This window comes from Manis javanica, chromosome X, assembly GCF_040802235.1.
Source record: "Manis javanica isolate MJ-LG chromosome X, MJ_LKY, whole genome shotgun sequence".
NCBI classification, from domain to species: domain Eukaryota; kingdom Metazoa; phylum Chordata; class Mammalia; order Pholidota; family Manidae; genus Manis; species Manis javanica.
The window spans coordinates 41,235,552-41,259,035 of NC_133174.1; the positions used below are offsets into that span (position 1 = coordinate 41,235,552).

Consider the following 23,484-nt stretch of genomic DNA (forward strand, 5'->3'; position numbering starts at 1 on the left):
TCAACATTTTACAACCATTAATGAATTAGTAGATCTAAATGATAATCACCAAGTGATTCATAACCACAAAAGACAACCATGAATTACATGCCTCCTGATGAAAGTAAGGTCACACCAGCTTTTTCTGTTTGCTAAAATAAAAAAATAAAACCCTGAGTCTGATGAAGCTTCGTGATCTACTTACCACTTTACAAGAAAAACAGAACAGAGGAGTATGTTAAATACCACCAAGTAGCACTTAACAGCAAAATACAGAATGTGGGAAACTAAAGGACAAATGACCCAGTTACTTAAAAAAAAGGGGGGGGGGACAAACAGATAGATGGAGGGGAGTCAGCTGTAGATTATATAGAAGAAACAATCCAAGCATCTAGGAGCGTATCAGTACCTAGATTCTGAGTTCTGAATACCATTCCCCACTAAAAGGAATCATAGAATCTTGGAGAAGCTATTGATTCCAGGTATGAAACAGGGAAAATACAATGTGAACCTGAAACATTTTTGTGCTAGAAAGTGCTCAAAGAATGATGAAGACATGTCAAAAGATAGAGAAGCCAGCCTGACAGGACTCCTACTAAACAAATTGAGGACAACTTGAATATCAAAATGAATAATGACAGCAGACAGTAATGGATTAGAAACACATTAAAAAATAAAAATCTGAGTCCATACTGATGCTAAAATTGAGATGAGGTAAGGGAAGAGTGCCAACCTAAAAATATACATAAAATGATGTGAATTTTTTCAACAATCTTAGTAATAACTTATTCAGGCAAGAATCATTAGTGAACATTAAAATCACTAGGTAAAAATTTTTGAGGAACAAAGTTCACACAGTTTGGCAGTTCTACAAAATATTAAACATAGTTATTACATGGTCCAACAATTCTACTCCTATGTATGTACTCAAAAGAAATGAAACATAAATCACAAAAACTTCCACAGGAATGTTCATAGAAGCTTAATCTGTAACAGCCAAAAAGTGGAAACAATCTAAATGTCCATTGACAGATGAATGGATAAACAAAATGTGATTTTTGTCAATGCAATAGAATATAACCACCATTGAAAGGAATAAGGTACTGACATATGCTACGATATAGATGAACCTTAAAAACATCTGAAATGAGAGAAACCAGACATAAGAGGTCACATTTTATATGGTTCCATTTATATGAAATATCCAGAACAGACAAAACTGTGAAACAGTAAATTAGGGGTTGCCAAGGGTGGAGAGTGACTGACAGGGAAAGAGTTTTTTTTAAGGGGTGATAATGTTCTAGAATTAGTGGTGACTGCTGCACAACTGTGAATGTACTAAAAATCCCTGAATCTATATACTTCGAAAGAATGAATTTTATGATATGTGATTTGTATCTCAATAAAGCTATCTTTAAAAAGATGTTTTAGGGGAGTGAATCTGATAGGAATATCAAAGCTGAGTGGCATCAGGTAACCCAATCTGGAATTTCAGCATTAGCCTGTAGGCCTGTGACTAATGTGGGGACCTGGCTTCAGATAAGGCAGTAAGAAATGAGAATGGTAGAAGTGGCAGGGCTTGGGGGTAAGGGGTTGGCATTTACAGGACAGTTATATACTAGGAGTTGTGCAGAAACTTGTGGGTGAGCACCAATGTAAGGAGAGTCGTCTGGTGTTATGGGTCAGGGGAGGGAATGTCAGCCTTATGTCTGAGGTGTTCACGTCCCTGTCATCTAACATCAAAGGACTACAACCTTTCCCAAGATATTCCTGAAAGCCCTTTCAGAGGCCATCAGCATTGATGATAAGCTGGGACCTTATATCCCCATAGCCTGGATCAATAACACTTACCTGGAAAGTTCCAAATTGGAATTTTTACTTCTGCTGGGCACAGCTCTTCTACCTCCAATTTGAGAATGAGGTCTGGTTTGGTAACCTGGTGCCCTGCTAATGAGAAATACAGCAATACCTCTCAGAGCCTCTGAGAAAGAGGAAGGTGGAGTTTGGGGCAGCACAAAGGACCTATCAATGACCCAGTGGTAAAGTCAAACCATTTTACCTGGGTTTTGAGTTAACAAACACCTGTCCAGAAGAGCAAAGAGGGAAAAGGAACTTTCATCTCTACAATTCAATGTTAAATTCATCAAACAGTTCAGAGACCTTTCATGTTTCCAAAATTGAGAAAGGAAGGCCCTCTATCAGATACAATAATTATAATCAGTAAAATTACCTGAGGAAGCCATTCTTACCCACAGAGACCAGGTTCTTGTATGTCTCCAGCATCACATCTCTGTACAGGGTCCTCTGTGGAGGGTTCAGGTACTGCCACTCCTCCTGGGTGAAGTCCACAGCCACATCCTCAAATGTCACAAGTTCCTGCAATTGCACGTTCCTTTCATTTTAAAATGCCAACTACTGGGTGATGAGTATAGAATGTAAGGGGAACTTTTGATTGGGGTTCCAGTTCATAATGATCACTTAGTACAGAATGCATACCTTATATCAAGTTAGTGACCTACACTACAGGAAAAGCACAAATCATAGCAGAAAATCTATTTCATTAAGTAACAATATGTAAGATGATGTGGTATTAGCACAAGGAGAAACAAATGTCCAGTACAACTAAAAATAGTCCATGTATGCATGGACACCTGACTTATGGAAAGGTTGGCACTGCAAAACAGAGGAGAGACAATAATCTTTTCAAATGTGGATGGGTTACTGGCTATGTGGTGAAAAAATGACATTTAACCCCTAACTCTCACCATCCACAAAAATCAGCTATAGGTAGTTAAACTGTAAATCTAACATTAAAATTAACACAATAAAGCATCTAGAATATACAAAAAAGTTTCATAGTCTTGGGGTAAGGAAAGAATTCTAAAGACGTGAAAAGCACTCATAATGGAAAAGACTTATGTTAGAAAAGTATAAATGTAACAGTAAAAGGCAAGCTATAGATGAGATTCTCTGAAATGTAAGTGATAAAGGTATCTTATCTGAAATATATCAAATAACCCCTACAAATCAATAAAGAACATACAACACAGAAAAATAGTTGAGATGTGAATAGGTACTTCACACACACACAAAAATGACCTATGAGCATAAGAAAATGTACTCAACCCCAGTGGCACTCAGACAGATGAAGATTTAAGTCACACTGAGATACCACTATGTACCCACAAGAAAAGTTACGATTAAGCAGACTAAAATATCAAAAGATTGTGTTGAAATTGGAACTCACACACACTGTTGGTAGGAATGTAAACTGTTATATGATTTTCTGGGGAAACACTTTGGCATTATTCACTAAAGTTAATGATTTGCACACACTGTGACCTAGCAATTTTACTCCTAGGTACACACCTTAGAGAAAGTCATGAACTCTAGACACCAAGTACAGGGTTGATCACAGCAGCAATATTTCTAACACTAGATTGTGGAAAAAATCCAAACTGTCCCTCAGCAACACAATGGGTAAACTGTGCCATAATCATTCAAGAGAATACTGTGTGGTAATGAAAATGGATCAACCACAACTGCAAATCTAATACAGAATCTCACAGATGGACTGATGAGCAAGAGAATCCAGACATAAAAGAGTACATTCTGCATGATTCTATGTATATATAGAGAGAGAGAGAAAGAGAAGAGTAAGGCCTATGCATAATGTCAGAAGTTAGGAGAGCGATTACCTTTGAGAGTGGTGCTGATTAGGAGAGGCCATAAGTAGGGTTTCAGAAGTCCTGAATGTGTCCTAATCTTGGACTGGGGAGGAAGCTACCCAGTGTGTTTATTTTGTGATAACTCATCAAGCTGTACAGTTATAAGCTGCATTTCATGTGTATTATAATTAAATGTACTTTGTATCTTTATACTTAAAAATTATCTTTGACAAAAGTGCAAAGGCAATTCAACAGATAATGGGAGTTTCCATTTCAACAAATGGTGTTGGAATGATTGGATGTCCATATGCAACAAAAAGAAAAGAGCTTCAATCCATACCTCCAATATATATAAAAATTAAACTGTACCACAGACCTAGACTTTGATTTTAGATGTAATATCTAAGCCTACACAATTTCTAGAAAAAATCTTTTTAATCTGAGGTTAGCCAAATATTTCTTAGACATGACACCAAAATTCAAATGATACTGTTAAGAGAGTAAAAAGCCACAGAATGGGAGAAAATATTTAGCAATCACATATCTGGCAAAGAAGTTGTATTGAGAATATACAAGAAACTTAAAAATCAAAGACCGAAAGAGAGATACTTTACCAAAGAAGAAATACAAATGAGAAATAAGGACAAAGATGCTTAACATTAGTCATGACACTGCAAATTAAAACTGCAATGAGATACCACTACACACCCATTAAAATGGGGGGAAAAACCCTGAAAATGTCAAGTACTGATGAGGATGTGAAACAACTGTAACTCTCATAAATCACAGATAGGAATGCAAAATGGCATAGTCACTTTGGAAGGCCGTTTTCCAGTTTCTTATGAAGTTAAGCATATATACCCATATGACCCAGCAATCCTACTCACAGGTATATTTACACAATTGGAATGAAAACTTATGTAAACCCCAAAACTTGAACATGAATGTTTATACAACAGGTATAACTGTAATCAAAATCTAGCAATAACCCAAATGTTTTCAACCACTGAATAGATAAGCAAACGAATTCTTTCAATGTAACACTGACACTCAGCAATAAAAATGAAGGAACTGAAAATACATGCAACAGCATGGATGAACCTCAGATATATTATGCTAAGTAAGAGAAGTCAGACTTAAAAAGCTCCATGCCATGTGGGAATTCTATTTGTATAACATTATGGGAAAGGCAAAACTACAGAGACCTTAAAATGTATCAGTGATACCAGAGGCCAGGGTGTTGCAATGGTTGACTACAAAGGGGAAGTATTGGGAAGTGACAGACCTGTTCTGTATCTTTACTGTGGTGGTGGTTCATACTGTATGAGTTTGTCAAAACTGGTAGAACTATACACTAAAAAGGGTCTGTTTTCCTGTATACAAATAGTACCTTAATTTTTTTTTAATTAAGGAGCTTCCAGGTAATGTAGAATAGTTGCATCTGTGTAAACCCAAATCTCTCCACATATTCTCCAAAACCATTCGGATCAACATGAAGAACAAATAAAACCACACAGTCTATAAATTCAAGTACAACTTATAACAGAAAATAGGAAGCACTACAAATTTATAATCACCTATGTATAACTAAAACACAAATACCAAATTCAAGCTCAAGGTGGCTTTCACACTACTGCCATAAATCTTCCGGGAGTGTGAGAAGAGTCTAAAAAAAAAACGGTCAAGAGACCAGAAGGGAGCAAAGAGCCTAAGGTGACTGAAATCATACTTAGAAAGAAAAAATCTACTATAATTATGAAAATACTGAACTAGCTGGCTATATCAAAGTGCCAGCTATAGAAAAGGTGTGTGGGACCCAAGGTGGCAGTCACAAAAAAGCACTGCCTCTGAGGGAGCAGAAGGTAAAATGGAACTGTTAGGCAGGAAAATAGATATGAGTGGGTGGAAAGAGAATAAGGCCTGGAATGTTTGAATATTCCCCAGATAAATGAGGGTACCTCAGCATAACCCATGTCTTTATTGTGTTAATCATGCAGGCCCAGCTTATTTTTAAACTTTACCTATATGCTGTTTTTTTCTCCTTTGGCCCTAATCAAGTAGTTTGCAACTGAGGCAACTAATTTAACATGTAGGCCCAGCCGTAAGCAACATAGTAAAAGGCAGGAAGTTAAGAAGTAAGATTCGTAACTTACTTTTTAGCAAACAGACAATAACTCAGCCCACTTTGGGGGCTGGGAAGGTGGTCTTGTTTGATATGCTCCCAGACCAAGATGCTGGTATCCCAGGGAGAAATCAGAGCAGGAAGTTCCTTGTGTTAAGTTAATTCTAAGTATTCAAAGACTACTTAACAAGTCTGTACCCTGAGCTCTTAGTCACATTCCTGAAAAATCCTTAAAAGGGGAAACCCCCAACCTTTTGGGGCACTCCTCTCTCTCTGAGATTGCCCACACATTCTAAGTATGTAACCTTTTAACTTTAAACTCTCTCTTTTCAACCTTTCAGGGCACCTCTCCTCGCTGAGGTTGCCTGCACTTTTTCTCTAAATAACTTTAAATAAAACTTTCACTTTGCTTCACTACTGTGTCTCTGCTCTTCAATTCTTTGTTGCGGCGGGGACAAAGACCAAGGAAAATATACAACACTCGCCCAACATATTAAAGAAGAACAATTTGGAGATTGGGTAGTGAAGGGGAAAACGAGAGAAATTTAGGTTCATGTACAACAGAATGACCAACACAAATGAAAACATGTCAGAGTACACACAGTAGCTCTCCACAGTGCCAAAGAAAGTTATCCATTAAGGAAACTGTGCTTTGCCTCAATGACAAAAGAGGGTGCTCTTGAACCAAAACTCATGTAAGCCACCCCAACCTCTAAAACTGTCCTCAAAACAAACAAATGAAAACAGTTTGCATCCATTCAAAGCTTAAGAATAATTTTTAAAACCCAGAAAATATTTCAGGTGCTAAGACATTCACCCCACAATGTCAGTAAAATGAGAAAGTAGGCAGCTCTGAGCTCTTATCTCCCCACAGAAACATCAAAAAAAAAAAAGCAGTAACTTTCAGAACCAACTTAGAACTCTGTAAAACATTCAAAGGTCTGTAGCAACCAAGCAAACATAGAAATAAGAAATGGCAACTAAAGATGGTGGGAAAGCTTCAGGGCATTTTTGCTTGCCCCAACTGCTTCCATAAGTGGCAGCAGTCTTCAAGTACTGGCAGCCCATATTCCCAGTGTGGGACCCTGGTTCTTGGTCCGGAGGGAGCAGAGTAGACCCTATTCACAAATTAGGGTTTGTCCATTCTAACCTGTTGGAGGATACCAGAAGGACTGATGCAAGGCACTTGCTTGTTTTGCCTAACCAAGGAGAAAACTTATATAATTAAAATAAATGCTGATATGAAGAGAATTTAATACCCAATCCTGTCCTCCACCCCCCCCCAAAAAAAACTAAAGATTGGAATTGATGGTAATATCCTTAAGATATCCAAAGATAGATAGGTAAAGAAGGAAGGATGGAGGAGGGAGTGGGGGAGGACCAAAGGATGGACAGAAAAGGAAAGAAGGAAGGGACAGATAGACTGGAATAGAAGGAAGAAAACAAGACAGGGAAGGAGTAAAGAAGGAAGGACTGCAATGAATGGAAGGAAAGACAGAAATATGGGCTAGAATTGATATAAGAAAAGAAGCACAGGACAGACTGGAATGGAAGGAAGGATAGAAGGATGGATTCGAATAGAAGGCAAGATGGAAGGACAGAAAGGAGACTGGAAGGATGGATAGAAGGACAGACTGGAGAAGAAGGAAGGACAGACTGGAATGGAAGGAAAGATTGGAAGGATATGCTAGAAAGGAAGGAAGGGAGGGAAGGAGGGTCAGAGAGAGGGAGGGAAGTGGGGGAGGGCAGAGGAAGGCTGGAATGAAGGAAGGAAAGAATGGGAAACAGACTAGAATGGAAAGAGTAAAAAGGAAGGAAGGACAGATGGATGGAAGAATGGGTGAGAATGGAAGGAAGGAGGGAAAGGATGGACTGGAATGGAAGGACATACTGAAATGGATGCAAGGCAGGAAGAACTTGAACTTAAGGAGGGATGGAAGGATGAATAGAAGGAAGGATGGAAGGACAGAAGTAGGGATTAGAACGAAAGGAAGGATGGAAGGATGGCCTGGAATTGAAGGAAGGACAGAAGGATGGACTGAAATGGAAGGAAAAAAGGAAGGATTGAAGTAGGAATTAGAATGAAAAGAAGGAGAGAAGGACAGACTGGAATGGAAGGATGAAAGGACATACACCCACAATGTCAGCAAAATGACAGAGTGGAATGGAAGGAAGGAATGATGGAACTACAGACTAGAATTCAAAAAAGGAAGAATGGACAGTTGGTTTGGAATGGAAGGAAGAAAGACTGACAAGATGGACTGAAATGAATCAGAGGAATGACAAAGGATGGATTGAAATTAATGAAAGGAAGGATGGAAGATTGGACTGGAATGAAATGAAGGAGAGAAGAAAGGACTGGAATGAAAAGAAGGCAAGAAGGATGGAAGGATGTTTTGTATGGAGGAAGGGGTCTTGGATCACCATGGATAGTGTAATAATGTAATAGAGTGGGGAATAGCTACACCAAAAAGACCAATCTTCTAATTTAGCCAACCCACTGGGAGTGGCTTTAGGTCACTCCCAGAAGAGCTGGAGACAGAAAGCAGTTCACATGGACAATCATGCTTATAAAATGAAGCCCTAATAAAAATTCTAAGCACCAAGGCTCTCATGAACTCCCCTGGTTGATAGAACTCCATGCATACCATCACACATCAATGCTGTAAAATTCATGCACCCCTACTTCATGAGGAAAGAAAAATGGAAGCTCTGTGATTGGTATCTTCTTGGACCCTGCCCTATACATTTCTTCCCTTGGTGGATCCAATCTGTGTCCTATCCCTGTAACAAGCCATAAACATGAGTATAACAGCTTTCAGTGAGTTCTGTTGAGTCCTTCCAGTGAATTATAAAACCTAAGGGTGATCTTGGGACCCCTGAACTTGTAACTGGTGTCAGAAGTGAGGGCATTGTCTTAAGGGGACTGTTCCCTCTAAATTCAGAGTTGTTGAACTCTTCACAGATAGAATGACACAAAGTCACAAAGATGTAGTTATCCCTAAGTGAATTTATAAACTTAAGGTGAGCCCAACAGAACCAAACAAGGTAATACTAAAGATAATAATTTTTTTAATGTACAAAAATAGCTAGAAAACATAGGAAAAAAAAATTCTTGGTAGGGGAGGTAGCCCTACCGGGTAACAGAACATACTTTGACAGAGGCATTCTCTGAAATCAGAGGGTGAAAGACCAAGTTTTTAATAAATGGTGCTGGGACAACTGGAGAGCCATTTGCAAAAGGATGAATTCAATCCATACATCATACCATACACAAGAATAAACACAAATGGATAAGGGAACTAAATGCAAAAAACAAACCACATAAAGTACTAGAAGAAAGCATGGGTGAATGCCTACATAACATAAATGCAAGGAAAGACTTTCTAACTATGAATAAAATCCAGATGTAATAAAAGATTGATAAATACAACCACAAAAATATGAAAACATTTTTGCAAGTCTAAAGACGAATGACAGAATAAAGGAAAAAATTGTGGCAACATACATCACAGATAAAGATTAATATCCTTAATATATAAGGAACTCCAAACTCAAGAAGGAAAAAAGATCAAATACCGAATAGAAAATTAGGCAAAAAGCAAAATTCACATAAAAGATATAAAAAGGCTCTTATATATATGGAATTATATTCAATGCTACTCATATTAAGAGAAATGCCAATTAAAGCTATACAGATTACCATTTCTTACCTAGCAGATTGGAAAAAAATTTAAAGCCTAACACACTCTGTTGGTGGAGCCATGCTGAAATAGGCATCATTATACATTTTTGGTGGTAATGGAAAACAGTACAACCCCTATAGAAAAATAAATATGCTCACCGATCTGCAGAAAAGCACTGAAGATCCCAGTGAGGACTTCAACAAAGACAAGAGATGAAAAAAAGCCACTCAGAGCTGAAAAATACAATAACTGAAATGAAATGTACAATGGAGGGAATGAATAATAGAGTGCTGCAAGTAGAGGAGAAATCCAATGAGATGTAGATTAGAGAATAGGAAAACAACAAAGTTGAGGAACAGAGAGAAAAAAGAAACTCTAGGAAAACAACAAAGTTGAGGAACAGAGAGAAAAAAGAAACTCTAGAAACCCCACACATACTAGAAGAGCTGTGTGACAACTCCAAATGAAACAATATTCACATAACAGGGTACCAGAAGAGAAAGACAAGGGATAGAAAAATCTCCTTGGAGAAATAATTATTGAAAACTCCCCAATCTCGGGAAGGAAACAGACACGCAGATCCTGGAACCACAGAGAGACCCTAACAAAAGGAACCCCAGGAAGACAACACCATGATATATAATAATTAAAATGACAAATATTAAGGATAAGGGCATTGAAAGCAGCCAGAGAGAGAAAAAAGACTACTTATAAGGGAAACCCCTTTAAGGATATCAACAGACTTCCCAACAGAAACTTTACTGGCCAGAAGGGATAGGCATGAAATATTTAACATATTCAAACAAAAGGACCTTCAACCAAGAATCCTCTATCCAGAAAGACTATAATTCAAATTTGAAGGAGAGATTAAACATTTCCCACATAAATGAAGGCTGAAGGAATTTATAACCACAAAATTGGCATTACAGGATATGTTAAAGGGACTTCTGTAGAGGGAAATGTTATTAAGCCTAAATAGTTTTCATCAGTGAAAACAAGCCCATAGTAAAGGTAGTAGACCAATTACTTACAAAGCAAGTACAAAATTAAAACAAAAGTAGTAAAACCAACCATACACAAAATCAGTCAAGGGATACACAAGATGCAAATTGATATCTAATGCATAGTGTGGAGGAAGAAGGAGAAAAAAGTAATTTTATATTGTGTTTGAAATAGAGCAATCATCAACTTAATATAGACTGTTGTTTGTTAGGAAGCTACCCATGAACATTATGGTAACCACAATCCTAAAGCCTATAATATATACACAAAAAAACTTAAAAAGAGAAATCCAATAACAACACTAAAGAAAACCATCACGTAACAAGAGTATAAGAGAGAAAGGAACAGAGAGAAGCCACAAAAACAACCAGAGAACAATTAATGAAATGGCAAAAAGTACATACCTTTCAATGATTACCTTAAATGTAAAACTGAATGCTCCAATCAAAAGACACAGAGTGGCAGAATGGATTAAAAAACAAGACCCATCTATATGCTGCCTACAAGACTCATTTCAGACCCACATACATACATAGACTTAAAGTGAAAGGATGGAAAAGATATTTCATGGAAATAATAGGTAGAAAAAAAGCAGGAGTAGCAGTACTAACATCAGACGAAACAGACTACAAAACAAATAAACTAGCAAGAGACAAAGAACATTACAGAACATTACATAATGACAAAGGAATCAGTCCAACAAGAGGATATGACTGTTACAAATATCTGTGCATCCAATATGGAAGCATCTAAATATGTAAAACAAATACTAACTGAATTAAAGGGGGAAATAGAGTGCAACTCATTCATTTTAGGAGACTTTAACACACCACTCATATCAATAGATAACCAGACAAAAAAATAAATAAGGGACCAGAGTTAATAAGAATATTAGATCAGGCGGGCATAATTCATAGCTACAGAACACTCCACCCAAAAGTAGCAGAATACACATTTTTCTCAAGCATACAAAAAATATTGAAATGTTATCAAGCAACTTCTCAAACCACAATGGTGAAAAACTACAAATAAATTACAGAAAGAAAACAAAAAGCCCACAAACACATGAAGGCTAAACATCATGCTTCTAAACACTCAATGGATCAATGAATAAATCAAAACAAATCAAGCAATACATGGAGACAAATGAAAACAAAAATACAACAGTCCAAAATTTGTAGGATGCACAAAAGTGGTTATAAGAGGGGAGTACACAGCAATACAGGCATACCTCAACAAACAAGAACAATCCCAAGTAGTCTAAACTCACAATTAAAGAAGCTAGAAAAAAGGGGACTGGCCTAAAGATGGTGGCGTGAGGTGACACCAAAACATCCTCCCAAAACCACATATAATATTAAAACATAGCACATGTAACTAATCCTGTAAGAGCAACAGGAAAGAAGGCTGTGACAGACTATCTACATCTGTGGAACATAGCCAACCTCATGGAAAAGGATGAAGTACCAAAGCCATAATCCGCCAGGACCAAAGACTTTCCCCACCCCTACTCACTGGAGGGAAGAAAAGAAACGGAGCAGGGAGGGGGTGGAGGCCTAGGACTGCTGAACACTCAGCCCTGGAGACCTGCTCTGGGAGCACAAACCTACACTACATGGTGCTCTGGAGATCAGTGGGGTTGGAAAGTTAAAACAGGCAGAATACTTGGAGAGACTGAGATTCCAGCCACTTGTGGAGAACAGGTACTCACAACCGGCCACTATAGGACAAAAGAAAGGCAGGCACTCTGAGAGACTTCCGAACAGCAGGAGGGCTGCTAAAGGGGAAAAGATTACACAGAGATTGCTGCTCAGGAGAAATGACGGATGGACAAAATTGACACATCGCACTCAGCCCAGCAGGTTGGAAACTTTCAGGAGCTTCAGGCACTCCATCCCCCTGGCTGGCAATGCAGCTCCGAGGCCCCCTGCCACAACACACAGCCTGCCACTCCTTCCTCCCAGCCAGCACCAGCTTGAAAACCTGCTGACCCCCCCATTGCACCACTCCAGCCAGAGGGTGGACCCACCTATGGCAGCTACAAGGGCATAACATACACACTCCTCCCTGTGCTCGCAGCCCACTGGCCCTGGCAATGGAGACAGGCACTGCAGCCAGGAAGCAGGAAAGAGCTCTTTCCCCCTGGAAGGCACAAGCATCACTCACCTGTGACCCCTGCCATCATTCCAGGGGATTAGAAACTCCAGAGAGTAGAGCTTCAAGGCACTAGAGGGCACCCCCTACACCAAGTTATTATTCAAATATGAAACATCCAAAGAACTTGGTACAAACCAAAATCCCACAGAAAAAAGAAAGAGGGCCAAGTGAAACTGAACTCACCAATCTTCCTGAAAGAGATTTCAAAATAAAAATCATAAACATGCTCACAGAGCTACAGAAAAATATTCAACACCTCAGGGAGTAATTTGAGATAAAAACTTTGAAAAATACAGTGTCTGAAATGAAATATACAATGGAAGGATTTAAAAGCAGATTAGATGAAGTAGAGGAGATGGTAAATGAAATAGAAAATAGACAATAGGAATACAAAGAAGCCGAGGCACAGAGAGAAAAAAAGATCTCTAGGAATGAAATAACATTAACAGAACTGTGTGACCAATCCAAACAGAACAATATTTGCATTATAGAGGTACCAGAAGAGAGAAAAAGGGATAGAAAGTGTCTTTGAGGAGGTAATTGCTGAAAACTTCCCCAATCTGGGGAAGGAGATAGTCTCTCAGGCCATGGAGGTGCACAGATCTACCAACACAAGGGACCCAAGAAAGACAACACCAAGACATACAACAATTAAAATGGCAAAGATCAAGGATAAAGAAAGTGTATTGAAAGCAGCCAGAGAGAAAGAAAAGATCACATACAAAGGAAAACCCATCAGGCTATCATCAGACTTCTCAACAGAAACCTTATAGGCCAGAAGGGAGTGGTATGATATATTTAATGCAATGAAACAGAAGGGCCTCGAACTAAGAATACTCTACCCGGCAAGATTATCATTTAAATTTGAAGAACAGATTAAACAATTTCCAGACAAGCAAAAATTGAGAGAATTTACCTCCCACAAACCATCTCTACAGTGTATTTTGGACAGACTGGCATAGATGGAAGTGTTCCTAAGACTAAATAGCTGTCACCAGAGAAAGTAAAACCACAGTAAAGGAAGTAGACCAATTAATTATGAAGCAAATGCAAAATTAAATCAACTACTCCCAAAGTCAGTCAAGGGAAACACAAAGAGTACAGAATATGATACCTAATGTATGAAGAAAGGAGAAGCAAGAAAAAGGAGGGGAAAAAAAGAACCTTTAGATTGTGTTTGTAATAGCATACTGAGTTAAGTTAGACTGTGTGTGATAGTAAGGAAGATACCCTTGAACCTTTGGTAACCACAAATCTAAAGCCTGCAATGGCAATAAGTACAAACTTATCAATAATCACCCAAAATTTTAATGGTCTCAATGCGCCAATCAAAAGACATAGAGTCACTGAACGGATAAAGAAAGAAGACCCATCTATATGCTGCCCACAAGAGACTCACTTCAAACCCAAATACATACACAGACAAAGTGAAGGAATGGAAAAAGATACTTCATGAAACAAATAGGAAGAAAAACGCAGGAGCTGCAGTACTTCTATCAGACAAAACAGACTTCAAAGCAAAGAAAGTAACAAGAGACAAAGAAGGACATTATATAAACATAAAGGGGTCAGTCCAACAAGAGGATATAACCATTATAAACATCTATGTACCCAACATAGAAGTACCCAAATATGTACAACAAATAGTAACAGAATTAAAGGGGGAAACAGAATGCAATGCATTCATTTTAAGATACTTTAACATACCACTCACTCCAAAAGACAGATCAACCAGACAGAAAATAAGTAAGGACACAGAGACATTGAACAACACATTAGAACAGATGGACCTAACAGACATCTACAGAACTCTACGCCCAAAAGCAGCAGGATACACATTCTTCTCAAGTGCACATGGAACATTTTCAAGAATAGGTCATATACTAGGCCACATGAAGAGCCCTAGTAAATTCAAAAAGATTGAAATTGTACCAACCAACTTCTCAGATCACAAAGGTATGAAACTAGAAATAAACTATACAAAGATAACAAAAAGGCCCACAAACACATGGAGGGTTAATAGCATGCTCCTAAAAAATCAAAGGACCAATGACCAAATTAAAACAGAGATCAAGGAATAATATGGAGACAAATGAAAACAGCAGCTCAATGCCCCAGCTTCCATGGGACGCAGCTAAGGCAGTTCTAAGAGAAAACTATACAGAAACTCAGGCCTATCTAAAGAAGGAAGAAAAATCCCACATGAACAGTCTAAATTCACAATTAATGAAACTAGAAAAAGAATAAATAAGGCCCAAAGTTAGTAGAAAGAGGGACATAATAAAGAGCAGAGAAGAAATAAATAAAATTGAGAAGAATAAAACAATAGAAAGAATTAATGAAACTAACAGCTGGTTCTTTGAGAAAATAAACAAAATAGATAAACCCCTAGCCAGACTTATGAAGAACAAAAGAGAGTCTACACACATAAACAGAATCAGAAATGAGAAAGTAAAATCACTATGGACACCACTGAACTACAAAGAATTATTAGAGAATACTATGAAAAATTTTATGAATAAATGGACAACTTTCTAGAAAAATACAACCTTCCAAGACTGACCCAGGAAGAAACAGAAAATCTGAACAAACTACCAGCAATGAAATTGAATCAGTAATTTAAAAACTACCCAAGAACAAAACCCCCATACCAGATGGCTTTACTGCTGAATTTTATCAGACATTTAGAGAAGACCTAATACCTGCTTTCCAAAAAGTAGAACAGGAAGGAATACTTCCAAACTCATTCTATGAAGCCAGCATCACTCGAATACCAAAACCATGCAAAGACACGACAAAGAAAAAATTACAGACCAATATCCCTGATGAACATAGATGCAAAAAATACTCAACAAAATATTAGCAAACCGAATTCAAAAATACATCAAAAAGATCATCTATCATGGTCAAGTAGGATTTATTCCAGGGATGCAAGGATGGTACAACCTTCAAAAATCCATCAACATCATCCATAACATCGACAGAAAGAAGGACAAAACCTATATGATCATCTCCATAGATGCTGAAAAAGCATTTGACAAAATGCAACATCCATTCATAATAAAAACTCTCAACAAAATGGGTACAGAGGGCAAGTACAACATGATAAAGGCCATATATGACAAACCCACAGCCATCATCATACTTAACAATGAAAAGCTGTAAGCTTTCCCTCTAAGATTGGGAACAAGACAAGGATGTCCACTCTCCCCACTTTTATTCAACATAGTACTGTAGGTCCTAGCCATGGCAATCAGACAACCCAAAGAAATAAAATGCATCCAGATTGGCAAGGAACAAGTTAAACTGTCACTGTTTGCAGATGACATGATATTGTACATAAAAAACCCTAAAGACTCCACTCCAAAACTACTAGGACTAATATCGGAATTCAGCAAAGTTGCAGGATACAAATTAACACACAGAAATCTGCTGCATTCTTATATACTAACGATGAACTAGCAGAAAGAGAAATCAGGAAAACAATTCCATTCACAAGTGCATCAAAAAGAATAAAATACCTAGGAATAAACCTAACCAAGGAAGTGAAAGACCTATACCCTGAAAACTACAACACACTCTTGAGAGAAATTAAAGAGGACACTAATAAATGGAAATTCATCCAACACTCCTGGCCAGGAAGAATTAATGTCAAAATGGCCATCCTGCCTAAAGCAATCTACAGATTCAATGCAATCCCTATCAAAATACTGACAACATTCTTCAACGAACTGGAACAAATAGTTCTAAAATTCATATGGACCCACAAAAGACCCTGAATAGCCAAAGCAATCTTAGAAGGAAGAATAACACAGGGGGATTATGCTCCCCAACTTCAAGCTCTACTACAAAGCCATGGTAATCAAAACAATTTGGTACTGGCACAAGAACAGAGCCATAAATAAATGGAATAGAATAGAGATTCCAGATATAAAGCCACACATATACAGCCAATTAATATATGATAAAGGAGGTACGGGTATATAATGGAGAAATGACAGTCTCTTCAACAACTGGCATTGGCAAAACTGGACAGCTACATGTAAGAGAATGAAACTGGTTTACTGTCCAACTCCATACACAAAAGTAAACTCGAAATGGATCAAAGACCTGAATGTAAATCATGAAACCATAAAACTCCTAGAAGAAAATATAGACAAAACTCTCTTGAATATAAACAAGATCAAATTTTTTATGAGTTTATCTCCTCAGGCAAGGGAAATAAAAGAAAAAATGAACAAATGGGACTATATCAAACTAAAATGCTTCTGTACAGTAAAGGACACCATCAGTTGAACAAAAAGGCATCCTACAGTATGGGAAAATATATTCATAAATGATATCTGATAAGGGGTTAACATTCAAAATATATAAAAAGCTCACATGCTTCAACATCCAAAAAGCAAATAATCCAATTAAAAAATGGGCAGAGGATCTGAACAGACACTTGTCCAAAGAAGAAATTCAGATGGCCAATAGGCATGTGAAAAGATGCTCCACATCGCTAATTATCAGGGAAATTCAAATTAAAACCACAATGAGATATCACTTCACACCAGTTAGGATGGCCAACATCCAAAAGACAAACAACAACAAACACTGGCAAGGATGTGGAGAAAGGGGGACCCTCCTACACTGTTGGTCAGAAAGTAAATGAGTTCAACCATTGTGGAAAGCAATATGGAGGTTCCGCAAAAAACTAAAAATAGAAATACCATTTGACCCAGGAATTCCACTCCTAGGAATTTACCTGAAGAAAACAGGATCCCAGATTCAAAAAGACATATGCACCCCTATGTTTATCACAGCACTATTTACAATAGCCAAGATATGGAAGCAACCTAAGTGTCCATTAGTAGACAAATGGATAAAGAAGATGTGGTACATATACATAATGGAATATTATTCAGCCATAAGAAGAAAACAAATCCTACCATGTGCAACAACATGGATGGAGCTAGACGGTATTATGCTCAGTGAAATAAGTCAGGTGGAGAAAGGTAAGTACTGAATGATTTCACTCATCTGTGGAGTATAACAAAGCAAAAACTGAAGGAACAAAACAGCAGCAGACTCACAAAACCCAAGAATATCAAAGGGAAAGGGGCTGGGGAGGCTGGGTGAGAAGGGGTTAAGAGGTATTTTAATTAGCACACATAATATGGGGGGGCACAAGGAAGGCAGTATACCACAGAGAAGACAAGTAGTGACTCTATAGCATCTTACTATGCTGATGGACAGTGACTAATAGGGTATGTGATGGGGACTTGATATGGGGGGAATGTAGTAACCACCATGTTGCTCATGGGAGGCCTTTATAAGATTGTATATCATTGATACCTTAATTAAAAAATTAAAAATAAAAAAATTGATCATAGGTCTAAATGTAAATCCTAAAACTACAAAACTTACAGAAGAAATAGAAAATATTTTCATGACCTACGATTCAGAAAATAGATCTTAGACATGACACCAAAAGCACAAGTAAAGGCAACAAAATAATTATTTATGATAATTTATAAATATGTAATTTATAAACACATAACATAATTATTATCCCATAAAGGAAATAACTTCTAAATTGCATATTTTCAAAATTAAAATTTCTTTTTCTGTGAACACTGTTAAGAGAATGAAAAGACAAACCACACTTAATAGAAAATATTTACAAACCACCTGTCTTACAAAAGACTTGTTTATAGAATATATAAAGAACTCTCAAAATTCAATAGAGAAAACAATGCAATTTTAAAATGGGCAAAAGATAACTGAAAATTGCTTCACCAAAGAGTATATACAATAATAAACATACAATGAGATTCAGCATAATTAACTATTAAGGAAACTCAAAGCCATGATGAGATATAACTATGCTACTAGAATGACTAAAATTTAAAATACTGACAATACCAAGTGCTGACAGACTTTGAAGCAATCGGAATTCCTAGACATTGCTGGTAGAAATTAAAAAATGATTAACCATTCCAGAAAACAATTTGGCAGACACTTAAAAAGTTAAACATACACTTACCAAATGACCCAGCAATCCAGTATTTACTCTAGAGAAACAAAAACACACATTCACACAAAAACCTGTGTGTGAATGTTTGAAGTAGCTCTACTCATAATTGCCAAAAACTGGAAATAATTCAAATGACTTTCAACAGGAGAATGGGTAAATAAGCTGTAGTATGTCTATACCATCAACTACTACTCAGCAATAAAAAAGAAAGAACTACTGACACACAGGATAACTTGGCTGAATCTCCAAGGAATTACACTGAGTGAAAAAAAAATCCAGTCTCGAAAGGTCACATGCTATATGATTCAATTTATGTCACATTCTTGAAATGATAAAATTCTAAAAAGTGGAGAACAGATTAGGAGTCTAGGAATGTGATGAGAGGGGGAAAGGGATAGATGTGGCTATGAAAGGCAACATAAGGGATCCCTGCAGAGACAGAACTGTCTTGACCATATCAATGTCAATATCCTGGTTGTGACATGGTACTATAGTTCTACAAGATGTAATGTAACCAATGGGGGAAATTGGGTAAAGGATACATAGGTTCTCTCTGTATTTTTACATTTGCATGTCAATATATTATCTCAAGATATTTTATTTTAAAAAGGTTATATGCTATATGATTCCATGTATATTAAATTCTTCAAAAGATAAAACTATAGTGACACAGAACAGATCTGTGGTTGCCTAAGGTTACAGGTCAGGTTACAAAAGGGGTAGCATGAGGCAGGTTTTTAGAGAAAACTATTCTCTATCCCATAGATTAGTTACAGCAATCTATACATGTGTCAACATTTATCAAACTAGACAATAAAATCAATTTTACTGTACATTAATTTTAAAAACAAAATTTTTTTAAGTGACAGAGAAAAAAGATGGTAGGCTGTGGGTGTCCACAGGAATTTGTCTCTTGGTCAAATGAGAATCAAAAATCCAACTGAGAAAATTAGTTCAGGAAAATCATTTGAAAGACGAGCAAGTTCCCTAAGATATTTCATTCCCAAATTACATTTTGACATTATGTCTTCAGCTCACTAAGGAATGCTGTAAGAAATACCTGCAGGATAAAGAAGATGTGGTACATATACACAAATGGAGTATTATTCAGCCATAAGAAGAAAACAAATCCTACCATTTTCAACAACATGGATGGAGCTGGAGGGTATTATGCTCAGTGAAATAAGCCAGGTGGAGAAAGACAAGTACCAAATTATTTCCCTCATTTGTGGAGTATAACAACGAAGTAAAACTGAAGGAACAAAACAGCAGCAGACTCACAAGACTCCAAGAAGGGACTAGTGGTTACCAAAGGGAAAGGGGGTGGGGAGGGAGGGAGAAGGAGTTTAAGGGGTATTATGATTAGCACACATAATGTAGGGGGGGGGCACAGGGAAAGCAGTACAGAGAAGACTAGTGACTCTATAGCATCTTACTACACTGATGGACAGTGACTACAATGGGGTGTGGTGGGGACTTAATAATATAGGTGAATGTTATAACCACAATGTTGCTCATGTAAAACCTTCATAAGATTGTATATCAATGATATGTTAATTTAATAAATAAATAAAAATAAAAATAATTACCTGCAGAAAAACAGGGACTGCATTTCTCACCTGGCTGAGACTGAACACAATTTCACCATCTACATGAGCACTCAGCAAAGAAATGCCTTAAAATGCAATTGCTGGAAACCTTTACTTCTTTGAGGGCTTGGTCTGCTCTCTTCTGATGCATAAGGTGAGCCAGGTTACTGGCTACATTTTCCTCTGGCTGCCAGAGGCTCAAAGGAGAAATCTGCAACTTAACATTATCATCTGTTACACCATAAATCTTTCACATGTCTACATTCTAACCTGGCCTCGCTGCTCTCATTTTTCCTGACCTTAATGCCCATATACAAGTAATTTCCTATACATTCCTGCATAGCTTATCACATCCATGATAAACAAAGAAAGCAACAGACAACAACATACCTACCTGGGGTTTGGCCATTTCCTGCTCTTCTTGGGAAAAGGCAGAGATGTGTGAGGACTGAGCTGGAAGAGTAAAATGTGTACAGCACATGAGAGACCCCACCAGGCTTGCAGTACCCAGAATTATCCGCCTAGAAATCCCCTCACAGCAGCGGGGCATGAAGCTGTTTGCAGAAGTTTGGGCAATTATGTGGTTTTAACAACCACCTGTGTTTTCTTGACTCTTTTCCTCATGTGAATGTCCAATACAAGGGGATTTTTCTATATATACTTGTGCACTGACCCAGAAATTGTACTTGTAGGTATTTTCCTTAATGAAATAAGATATCATGAGTCCTCTATAAGGAACTCCACCTCAGCATTGACTTCAATGATGTCAAACTTAAACGATTCTATATGACCCTTAATATGGTATAAATAAGGCAATACAAGGGATGAAATCCTATGTAGGTGTTTAAAAGAATGTTGAATGGAACTGTAAACTTATTTTCTGTGTACTTTTCTGTACATATATCTAAATTTCAAGTTTTTAATTTTATACAACAAAATTTTAAGCTGAATCATGGTAAACTTCTAAATGAAAAAGTTATAAAACTACAGGAACCCATTTTAAAACTGTATGTTAAATTTTTTAATGCATGCGCTTTATACACACTAAAAGGTGTACACACTAAGAATGGACATTTAAATGTGTGGAGGGAGTAAAATTAGTTCCTTTTCTTTTCCTCTATTTGCTAACTAACCTATAATTCAAATATGTTACTTGTTAAAACGCCAAGAAACCCCGAACTTATTAAAACTATTATTCCCAGGATGTTTTAAACCCAATTCCCCTCAGACCCCGCAGCACTAGATGCCCCCGACCATTCCCACGCCCCAAGCTCTGCATGAGGCCCCTAGTCAGGTGAGTCCACGCAGGTACCTGTTCTTCCTTAGCCTCACCTCACTGGGGCGTCGTGCCTAGGATTCGGATGGAAGCCTTCGGGTGCAGATTCACTTCAGCTGGAGCATTCACACTAGGCCCCGACCTTGGGGCTTGGGCAAAAGGAGAGGGGCAGAGAAGAGGCGGGGCGCACCTGAAGGGCCTGAGGGGTACGTATGAGTCCTTACTGCAGGTCACAGTGCTGGAAAATGTGTAAAAGTCAATGTTTAATAAGCCCCATTCAACCCTGACTACCCCCATAACTTTATCCACCAACGAGCCTACAGACCCTCATTCACTGACTCCTTGGTCCAACATCAATGACCCGCACAAATCCCCCTTCATTCAACCCCTAGAACTCCCCATGACTCCGCCCATCACCCCTCGCACTCGCCCCCTCAACCGCTCTCTGGACAACAGATTTTCTGCAGGCTACCGAGGGGACCGTTACAAGAACTAGCCCCGAGAAGCACTTCCGCTTAGGGAGCAGCTCTGGCTCTGCAGTATACAGGGCTGCAGCGACAAGATGTGCGCATGCTCAGTGGGGGGGGGATTGAGTCCGCATCCGCCAATAGTCAACCCCTGTGGGGAGGGGCGGCCCTCCAGCAGGTCCGACGCGAAGGCGAGGAGGCCACGGCGCAGGCGCGGAGAGAAGGTGGCCGCACCGATGACGTCCAGCTCAGAAGAGATGGCTTCGCCTGCAGCGTCTCTTCCGAGCGCGGCCATTTGACAGGTGTTTATTTTGTTCTGCGGAGACCGTCATTTTTAAGACTTAAAAGACCAATTCCTTATGACGGGGAGGGGAAATGCCCAATTAAGGAAAATTCTAGCAGGCGCAGATTTAGTGTCTTCATAGGCAACATCGGGTTTGCAGGTGTAATTGAACCGGAAGACGGAGTGCGTGGCAGAACTGCTCTGCGTGCACAAAGGCTGGGAGGTAGGGAAAGGTCACTGGCTGCATCCAGTGCCTTGGGCTGGGAGTTCACAGTGTAGCGTCTGAAAGACGGTATGCAGACAAAAAACAAAAACTGAAGAATAAGTTAACAATAACTTACGATACACACACCCTTGTGTGAAGGGAATGTGTTAAGTAGCTGTTGACAGGTTGCGTCTCTGGATGGACGGGACGATCTCCTTTCATCAGAGGTGACAGTTATGCTGACCAAAAGAAGCAGGCCACCCAAGTATCTGAAGCAGAGAGCTTTCTGGTGGAGCGCATGGCTGTTGCAAAGGCCCTGATGTAGGACCTAATCTGGATTGTTAGGAGTGTGAGAGATGTGAGCGAGGGAAAGGTGGGTGGGGGCCAGATACTGAAGGACCTCCTCTGCCAGGCACAGAGCTCATGTTTCATTCTGGACACAATGTGAAGCCATAACAGGATTAAGATTTTTTAAAGACCAGTCTGAAGCAATCTGGCATTCTATTTAACGTTAAAAATATATACATATTTGACTCTTATTTATTGAGAGTTTTGCACCACTAGAACATGAGATCCACAGGGATTTGCTTAAGCACCTCCTGGATGTCAGGTAGTGTTCTAGACATTGGGAATATAGCAGAGAAGAAAACAGAACCAAAGAAAACAGATGAATGTGATGAAGACAGCCTCATTTCAAATCTCCCCACCTACCAGTTGTGTAACCTAAGTCAGGACTCTTAAATTCTCTGTGCTAAGTTTGCTCATCTATAAAACAGAGATAACAACAGTGCCTGCCCCATTAAGGTTGTGATGACATATGAGTTGATAATTGTAAAGGGTTTAGAACAATGTCTGGCACATAGCAACTGCTATGTAAGTGTTATTATTTAAATGAAGTTAGACATATATATATATATAAGACTTTTTTTACTCAGAAGAAAAATAAAAGAAGACCTGCAGGCTGCTTTTGGAGAACAGACTACAGAGGGCAAGGACTAAAACAGGAAAACCAGTGATGAGGCTCCTGG

At 38.4% G+C, this 23,484-nt stretch overlaps 1 protein-coding gene across 2 annotated transcripts in view; it reads right to left on the reverse strand.

Moving 5' to 3' along the window:
- The window catches only part of LOC108398721 (uncharacterized), a 33,798-nt gene extending 11,877 nt beyond the window's left edge, over window positions 1-21,921 (reverse strand). The window contains exons 1-4 of one of the 2 annotated variants that reach the window (XM_017662903.3): window positions 21,558-21,921; window positions 20,620-20,678; window positions 2,229-2,355; window positions 1,831-1,923 (exon numbers count right to left, since the gene is read on the reverse strand). In XM_017662903.3, coding sequence (XP_017518392.1) covers window positions 1,831-1,923; window positions 2,229-2,355; window positions 20,620-20,634 — 235 coding nt within the window. In that variant the 5' untranslated portion in view covers window positions 20,635-20,678; window positions 21,558-21,921. Of the gene's footprint in view, window positions 1-1,830; window positions 1,927-2,228; window positions 2,356-20,619; window positions 20,679-21,557 lie in introns of both variants that reach the window. The other variant, XM_017662901.3, reaches the window with a different exon arrangement.
- Between the last annotated feature and the right edge of the window lie 1,563 nt (window positions 21,922-23,484).